This window comes from Natator depressus, chromosome 7, assembly GCF_965152275.1.
Source record: "Natator depressus isolate rNatDep1 chromosome 7, rNatDep2.hap1, whole genome shotgun sequence".
In the NCBI taxonomy this organism is placed as follows: Eukaryota; Metazoa; Chordata; order Testudines; family Cheloniidae; genus Natator; species Natator depressus.
Window position 1 is genome coordinate 119,158,616 of NC_134240.1, and position 9,553 is coordinate 119,168,168.

General features: G+C 49.0%; 1 protein-coding gene across 1 annotated transcript in view; it reads right to left on the bottom strand.

The window, feature by feature from the left end:
* The window catches only part of NEURL1 (neuralized E3 ubiquitin protein ligase 1), a 260,957-nt gene extending 252,377 nt beyond the window's left edge, over positions 1-8,580 (bottom strand). The window contains exon 1 of the mRNA XM_074959425.1: positions 8,186-8,580. Within this exon, the coding sequence (XP_074815526.1) occupies positions 8,186-8,270 (85 nt within the window). The 5' untranslated portion in view covers positions 8,271-8,580. The remainder of the gene's footprint in view (positions 1-8,185) is intronic.
* Positions 8,581-9,553: the final 973 nt, after the last annotated feature.

A 9,553-nucleotide genomic window follows, 5' to 3' on the forward strand; every position in this document is an offset into this window, starting at 1 on the left:
AGAGGAAGAGAAGAATGCCACCCTCTCACTATCTTCCTCTCCCAGGTTCAATACATTCCAGTGAGAGGATGAAGGGACTGTAAGCTGCTAGACAAAGTCATTCAAAAATGCCAAAAACACTGAGATCCATGCAAGAACATTGCAAAGGAAAGAAATATTTTCTTTACCGGAAGGAGGCCAGCTCCTACCTAATAGGGCTAAGCCATGTGATTTTGGAAAAGTTTAACAAACTAATTAGAGGCCAAATTATCTGTGTTATAACTGACCCAGGGAGGTGATTGGAGCCTGGAAACAAAGGCCAGTTGTCCTTTACGAGTACTCCTGTGACTCCATTCCATCCCCTCTGATGCGCTCTGTGTGGTTGGGGCTCTGTGAGAATTTGGGTTGGGGGCAGCGCCAGCAGCAGTTTCTCTCTCTCTGCTGCATTTTCCTCCACTGGGCCCTTGGACTTCCATACTGAACTTCATCTGGAGTTAATTCTACTTAAAGCAGCATCAATTCCTGCTGGCCCCTCTGCTACTATGCAGCCATGGGAGGGCTAGTCCAAGGTGCTCCCATTACGAGAGGGTCCAACTGTCCATTCAGACACATCTGCCAGTATGGGACTGAGGTTCCCTTCCTCAATTATCACCAACACGTGTTGGGAGGCCACCCCAACTCCTTCGTCCCCCTCCCCAGCCTCTCCCTCCCTGAGGGGACAATCCCTTGGAAACTCCAGTAGGACTGCCTGTAATAATGTAGAAAGTGAGAGTGTGTCTGCATGCGTGTGTTATCACCCTCTAGCAACGGGACATACAGGGGGGCTAATGATACCAACTAAATGAGTTTTCAGGAGATAGCAGCCTGTGTTTGGCAAACTGAAGGGCTAGAGTTCTAATCCAGGCTCCCCAAATCGGAGTGATTTACTAATTATCTCTTAACTAATTATTAGCTCTAAAAGTGGCACCAGTCATAGCCTCTTCCCACAGCATGTTCTGTGTATCTGATCACTTCCTATAGCCCTAGTTCTAATTTCCACCAGCCACAAATGTCCTTTGTTTTCCATTTAGTTTTAGCTAGTGATCCCAGAAAATGGAGCTGACAGCAGGATATTCATTTTTGTCAATAGCCTACAATTACCGAGACACCTACATCCACCAGATTACTATATTTATTCTTCTCTTCTTCTGAGATCCATAAAAATATCTGTGAGGGATAGGGAAGTTTCTATGCCATAGATATATGTCAATGGACATATACTGGTCTGGCTTGGAGTAGCCTCTAGTTATGTAAGCTAGGATAAAATAACTAGTGCTAGCAAGCTTCACACTTCAGGAGAAGGAGTAAATCTACTACCTCCTTAGTACAGTGTTGCACAATTAGGTGTGTTCTGAGGGTTTTAAAAGGAAGCATTCTCCAGTGGCTAGAAGCCAGGGTTTGGAATTCCTGAGTTATAATCACTGTGTGACCTTTGGCAAGTCACTGCACTTCTCTGTTTCAATATCCCCTTGTGTAAAATGTGAGTAAGAACTACACCTGCATTACAAGGGTGGTATGAGGGTGAAATACTGTTTCATACAGTGCTCTGTAGAGGTAAAGCAATATAATTTTGCAAACCCTGAGTAGTCCCACTAAAACAACTGGAACTCCTCATGTGAGTAAGGACTACTTGTAGGAGTTAGAATCTTAGGCTTTGTCTACACCTACAGTGCTGCAGAAGCACAGCTGCATCGGTGCAGCTGTGGTGCTGCAGCACATCTAGTGAAGATGCTCTAAGCCAACGGGAGACAGCTCTCCCATCAGCATAACAAAACCACCTCCGCAAGCGGCGGGACCGATTACTCCTGAGGGCATTCTGCACCAAAAAATTAAAAATTCTGCACACAATGTTTTAAAATTCTGCACATTTTATTTGTCAAATAAATGTGGAGGCTCCAGCATGGCACTGGGGAGCACAGGCCACTGGCTGCACAGAGGTGGGAGATCACTGTCCAGCTTCCCCCCTCCCCCAGGACATGGACTCAGCAGTTTGGTTGCACCCAGCTCTGACATAACACAAGGACCGGGCCAGCCCCAGAAATGCCCCAGGGCCCTGCCCCTCTGTGCCAGGTGCACCAGGAATGGGTGGGCAGGCTCAGCAAGGGAGGATCCAAGTGTGGAAGGGGTTCATGTGGGGGGATCCAGGTGTGGGTTGAGAGGGTTCTGTGTGAGGCAATCTGGGTGCAGGCAGCTCAGTGGGGGATCCAGGTGCGAGGGGGATCTGGATGCACAGGGGCTTGCTTATTGAGGGGTTCTAGGTGCAATGGTAATGGGATTCTGCAGGGGGTCCAGGTGAAGGTGGTTGGGGCCCAGCGGGGGAGGCCTGGGGGGTGGGGAGAATAGAGCTTAGCGGGGGGGCTGAGTGTGGGAGGCTGAGTGGGGGGTCCAGATGCTGGGGGAGTGAGGCTCAGTGGGGTGGGGATCCAAGTGCAGCTGGTTGGGGCTCGGTGAGGTGGGGATCTGGGTGCAGGTGGCTCTTTGGGCTGGTCTAGGTGCAGAAGGAGTGGGGCTCATCGGGGGGGTTCTGAGTGCAGAGAGGTGAGGCTCGGTGGGAGAGTCTAGGTATGAGGGGGTCTGGATGCATGCAGGTTGGGTGGATGGGGGAGAAGCTCCCTCTACAGGGATCCATCCCCCTGCAGCTGAGGTGCAATAGATGCAGGAAATGGGGGGGAGGGAGTTTACAGAGCTTCCTGCAGCCGGGGGAGAATTCTGAGGGTGGGTCTGACCCTGCCCCAGATGCCATGTAGGGGAAGAGGAAGTCCTGTCCTCCCCAGCCCAGCCGGGACTAGCAGCTGAGCCTGACAGGGTAGGAGCTACCAGATGGGTCTTTCCCAGTCCTGCCCCCTGCCCCATAGTGATTTACCTCTCTGCCAGCTGCCCTAGGCACCCAAAAACATACTGCTGGGGAGGGATGCATGACCACTCTTGTGACTTCCTTTTGCTTCCCCATCAGAAAGCCATTTTTCTGCAGGGAAGCAAAGAAATCTTCAGGGACATAACTTCTGCACATGCGCAATGGCACAGAATTCCCCCAGGAGTATACCTATATTGACGGGAGAAGCTCTCCAGCTAACATAGCGCTGTCCACACTGGCGCTTATGTCGGTGTAACTTATGTCACTCAGGGGGGTGGTTTATTCACCCCCCTGAATGACATAAATTCTGCCAACATAAGCTGTAGTGTAGACATAGCCTAAATATCAACCTTAAGCTCTTTGGGGCAGAGAACATCTTTAACACTTTATGTATGTACAGCACCTAGCACAATGGGGCTCCGATACTGATTGGTGCCTCCGGATGCTGCTGCAATATAAATAATAATCATCTGGAATTAGACACTGCTGGAAACAGGATACTGAATGATCAGGATGATTGGTATGTCCCAATAAGACAGTTGATGCATCTTACTGGAGGTTCAGTTACCTACAACAAAAAATTGTGCCAGCCCTCACTAACCATCCTCATGTCAGGAGTTCAGAGAAGAGCAGCAAAACTGACTCAGTGACTGGAGGAACAGATTTACGACGAGGTACAGGAATGCTACTTAGTATTTATAGAGTGCTATTGATCTGTAGATCTCAAAGCTCTCCACAAAGGTGGCTTAGCACTAGAAGCCTCATTTTACAGATGGGAACACTGAGGCATAGTGTGAGAAAGTGACTTGCCCAAGGTCACTCAAGGAGCCTATGGCAGAGGAGGGAATAAAACCCAGGTCCCTTGAGTCATAGTCCATTGCCCTAACTGCTGGCCAAGGCTGTCCGACAAAAAGGATTTAATGCCATCTTGGATCTAGGCACTAAACAGTAGCTCTAACCAACAAGACGCACAGCCTGCAAATGAGAGGAGAAAGAGTTCAATGTCTAGCTTGGCTAAGCAACTAATTAAGGGATGTGATAACTGTCTACAGATATTTGAAAAGTGCAAACAGCGAGGAGGGAAAGCAATGGGGGCGGGGGTGGAGGTGATGACTAGGAATAAGGGCATGAAATTAAGAGAAAATTGAATACGAACATCAGGCAAAAGTTGCAGCCAATGAGATGTATTAGATTGTGGAATAAATGCCTCCAAGAAGTAGTGGAGGCCTATCTTTTGGCACATTTCAAGTTAATCTGGCCCTAATACTAATTAACATACATTAGGCACAAGAATGGATCGGCTGTCTAAGAGGTCTGTTCCATCTGCAGAAACTATGAGAGTAGGTACGGATTGAGTTTCTCCTCTCGGCTTTCTTTCAAACAGCCACACGCACCTGGTTTGTTAGTTAACAGCAACCATACGAGAGACTAGCAAAGAATGACTCTCATGGACAGTAATAGCTTCTTGTTGTTCTTCTGGCCGTGCCAAGTACAAATTGTCACCAGATGAGCATAATCCTTTGCCCTCCATTAGGGAAGCACACTGGCAATATTATCTCACCTTGGAAGTCCTCAGAGTATGGACCACTGCTGGGTTACAAGTGGAAAGCATGCTGGGATGCTGTAGTTGAGCCCACTTCTAGCTTTCCACCACCCCACGCCCAAAGGAAAATGGTCCTCCTATCATTGTCTGTGGTTTTGGGATCTCAACATCCAAGGCAAGGTGATCTGGTCAGGTTCTGGATGCCCTCATCTTCCACTGACTCAAAAGGAAGTGCTCAGTACCTTACAGGTTCATATCATTATCCACAGGAAAGGGAAGGGAAAAAGAAAAGTGACTCAAGCATAGAGGTAAGAGCCCATTTTAAGATCTATGGCTGATCTAATATAATTCCTTGAGCTTCTAAAGCATCTTCCACCTGATGCTCTCAAACGGTTTGATAAACATAAATGAATTAAGCCACATAATATCCCCATGAGACAGGCATTATTATCCCTATTTTACAGATGGAGGAAGCAGACCAAACATACCACAGAGAGATTAAGTGACTTGCTCAATGTCACTCAGCCAGTCAGTGGCAGAGATGGGAACAGAATGCAAGTTTCCTGACTCTAGGCCTGTGCTTTAATCACTAGACCACATCTCCCACTTTGAAAGATTCTATAATCATGCCTACTCACTGCTGCCAACTATTTTAGGAGTGATATTATGAATGCAGAAGAGGGCACTAGTCTACATGGAAGAGGAGGGAGTTCAATTGAAATTCAAGTTGAGAATGTAACTAAAATGAACTGTCTGGTCTCAGTTTATGGTTTATAGATTGTAAGCTCTTTGGGGTGGGGACCATCATGTTTTCGCATGCGTATTCATTCAGTGCCTGATATAATGGGGCTCTGTCTGGCTGAGGTCTCTAGGCAATACTGAGACATAAATGTTAATCAATAATAAAATATACTCCTGGTGTGATGCACAGTCCTGGCATCCATAATTCCAAAGCAGAGACACTTGCAGAGTGGTTTCCATAGAATAACAATTAGCTCGTGGGGCGGCAGGGACGGGGAAGGACAGGTGCGATTTTAAAGTGTGGTTCTGCTCTGAAAGGTGACCGGGCTGCAGGCACAGTCTGACAAACGCACCACATCAAATGCACTCAGTTTACAAGTAAAGGGATGATTATTCTAGCTGCCCTGGACTGTAAATTAAACCTGACATCTGAGACTCAAGCTGAGTTTTTTCCTTATAGTGCACCATCACCAGTAGCAAAGGTTCTGCTGGCCAAATCAGGCCTCAGGGACATCAGGGCAGCCCGCAATGACAGCTGTAGAACCTCACGGTCGGTCTTCAGTAGGTTTGCTCAGAAACTGCCCAGAAACTTAGCAAACAATTCTGTGAGTGATCCACAAAAAGTAATAGAATAGGGCTCATTCTCTCATAGCCGTGTTTGGTTTGGAGGGCTAATGGGAGTAAAGAGAGACAAAAGTCAGTTTTGACTACTTAAGTCAGGAGATCTGACTCTGAGCACATGCGGAGAGCAGATCCGCTGAGTATGGAGATGCCATCTTTACAAAGCACAACAGAACCTTTAAGGCCTCAAAACTCTAACTTCAGATCTCTTAACCACTATGCACAGCTCAATACAGTCATATAGTTGTCTCTGCTTTGTGCTGATTTGGTGGCTGAAAGCTCTATGTGGTTTCCAAAGCAGCTACCTCTTTCTGTCCCTCACAAACTCAAATGTTCAGTCCAGTGTTGGGGGTGGAGAGGGAAGGGGGGGGAGAAGTGTACCTTCAATTAAAATAAGTTTCCCAACACATTAAATAGCAGATATGTAACAAAACAGTGTGACATTCATACTTTTTGCTGCTATGCCTCCAAACCATTTTACAGCAACCTGTCAGATCTGATCAGACTTGTTTATTCTGCATATAAATGTAGGACCTGAGGCTGTCTTGTTTCAGAAAAGACAGAAAAAAGCACATATTGTCCCTGGCAGTTGCTTGGTTTTTACAACAATGGCAATGCCTTGTTAACTCTTTATTCAAATCAAAATGATTTTAACTGCTCTGTTACATTACAAAGTGCGAACAATTTTGCTTGTTGCATTGGAGTGGATGGCAACCCAATTAAAATGGAAAATAAATAAATAAGTAAATAAATAAATAAAAACATGCCATGAAAGAAACAAATCAAGTGATTTATAAATAGCATCTTGGAAATCTCAGATAAGCTAATGATAACAGATTAGAAGGCAAGTGTCCCTTCTGGCTACAGTTTACAAATTCTTATCTGCTTAAGGTTGCTCTAGAAAGATTTCCAGCTGACCACATTACTCTTAAAGATAAACCCTTCCTGGCAGTTTACAATTGCATATCAACTACTACAGCATTGTGGGTGCCTTCATGTTTGCCTTGGTAGAGGATGACTGGTCATTCTTTCGGGTTCAATGGCCCCTCCTTGCCAGTCTCATTTTAAATACAGCAATTGTCTGCACTGAATTTCTGATCGACTCATCAGTCCATCATAGGACTGTAAACATTCTTGGACATCTTCTGGCAAACCCATTTAAAAAGCCTTGACAATAGCCCTCAGTTCCTGCAACAACTGTTCCAAATTATCCACTGGGGGGTGGGGGAGGAATCTAAGTTCTCACGGAGGTATCAGAAAATCCTCCTATTTAATAACTATAATGATCATCATCATTAATCCACAGCACCTTTCAACTGTGGAGCTCAAAGCTCAGTAGAACGGTGGGTGAACACTAGTTTCCCCATTTTACAGACTGAAAGCAAATTCTTTAGCACATTGCCTGAGGGGAAGCAGCAACAAGTTTTAATGATTAAGAGAATGGCTATGGAAATCGCATCCTTCTTCCAGCATCCATTCTGTATGGGTGGGTCTCTGACGTACTCCCTTGACTTCATTCAGTGCCTTGGGATATGAAAATATGGACACTCAGGGGCCAATTCATGATTCTGCCCTGACTTATGTGCTCTGAGGGGGTAGCATGAGGGGAAAGATAGAAAAGAATTAATGTCACTGACCCCCAGTCCTGACCACCTTACTCATGCAAGTCATCCCATTGGATATGGCACTGAGAGCACACAAATGTAGCTCAGAAATGAGATTTTAACATCATGGTGGGGGCTGAGGAAGAAGAATAATCCTGGCTCAAACTGGAATAGAAGCCCCAGATATCCTTTGGTTCTCCAAAATGGGGTGATGGTCCATCCCCCCTCCCCCCAAATTACATTTCTTGGGTAACCACAAAGACAGCATGTGTCTCAAATATGCTGCCCCTCACTTTCTTTAAGCCATCCTTCATGCATTATTCCCACTATAGAGAATTAAAAGACATCGACAAGGCCATCCCTGTCTGAATGAAGGGAAGGTGTGGAGGGGCATGGTGATATAAATGGCAAATTGGGCCTGAATTGTTGGCGTATCAATTATATGCCTTTAGTCACTGGGGTGAGAAAGCTGATTGCCTTGAGTGTCTAACCTTCTGGGAAGTTCATTGGCACCCAGATGGTCTCAGCTACAAGTGTCCCTCCCCACCCCACTTGGGCTTCCAGGACTAAGGCCCTGGGGGAGAGTTTGTCAAATAGGAGCACATTGAGACAGGCAAGGCGGGGGAGGGATCCTACCTCCTGAGCCTCTCTAAGACATAATGTGAGACTCACTAAAGAAAGAGGACCGGGGCTTAAAGACCAGTAGCACAGAAACTAACAATCAACGCAACCTCTTGCTCCACGGCCAGCCCCCACAGATAGCCCCCTCCCTAGGCGCAGTCACGCAGGATGGGGTACCCCTACCTTTCAGGTGCTGGTGGTGGACCCTGTGGAATCTGCTCTGGTTGCCTCTGGGCAGTGCAGGGATGCTGGAGAAGCTGTTACCCATGGCATCAAAGGCAGAAGAGAGCAAGCCAACAGCTGGAGGGCGCGTGTGTGTGGTGGGTTCCCCCTTCCTGGGGCCCTGCCGCCGGGTGGGTGCCTGGGGGGACCTGCCGCTCTGCTCTGCCTCAGCTTCTCTCTCCCTCGGCTGCGGCTTCTCCTTTCCCTTGCTGTCACTTTAGAGCTGAAATCCCCTTTTGTCTTCTCTTCCTCCTCCTCCTCATCGATGGGGATTACTTGGTTCCCGGGCTGCGGGGAGGGGGTGTCGGAGGAGGAAGCGGCTGATGCTTGGCTCCAATGGGGCGGGGGGGGGGGGCTCTGATCTTCCTGAGGAGACTCTGGTTCTAATCCCCCCCCCTGCCCTTTACGGCTCAGCCCCCGAGTCCTCCCCTGCTTCTCTCTTTGCGCCTCTTGCTTCTCTCCCCCGCCCCCGCTTCGCCCCACAGATCGCACCTGGCTTCCGCAGGCCTGCCTCCCGCCCCCCTTTCCCCCCGCCCCGCCTTGCGCCGGAGCCCCAGCCCCAGCCCCAGCCTCTCCTCCTCCGCCCCCCGCGAGCCCCTGCCTGCTCCCCGCGGCCCGCGGGGGCCGCAGCCTCCCCCCCCCCGCCCCATCCCGTTGTTATGGTGACAGCTGTCTGTTCATACAAGTCGCTAAGGGACCAGGGTCACGTGGGCCGGCCAGATGTGCCACCTCTGGAGCGGCGCGGGCTGGACAGCTGCGGCGCGCTGAGGCTGCGGCCCCGCTCCCCCGCCCCGCGGCGCTTCCCCGGGGCCGGCCCGCCCGGCAGGTGCCAGCCCCATTGCCAAGGCGGGGGGGGGGGGGTGCTCCGGGGGAGCCGGTGGGTGTGTACACGCCCGAGGACGGGTAAATTCAGTGTGTGTGTGTGTGTGTGTGTGTGTGTACACACCCAAAGACAGGTGAGGTCGGGGGGGGGGGGTGTACCTGTGTGTCTACACACACCCAAGGACAGGTGAGTTGAGATCGAGTGTGTATGTGTACCCAAGGGCAGGGAGTGCAGGGTATGTGTGTACACACCCAAAGACAGGTGAATTCCAGGAGAGTGTGTGTGTGTACACACCCAAGGACAGGTGAGTTCAGGGAGAGAGTGTGTGTGTGTATGTACACCCAATGGCAGGAAGTTCGAGAGAGAAGGGGGTATGGGATGGAGTGTACACCCAAGGGCAGAGAGTTCAGAGTGTGTGTGTGTGTATCCACACAGGAGCCGGTGAGGTGTGCGTGTACACATGCAAGGGCAGGGAATTCAGAGAGCAGACAAGTGTGGGTGTAAGG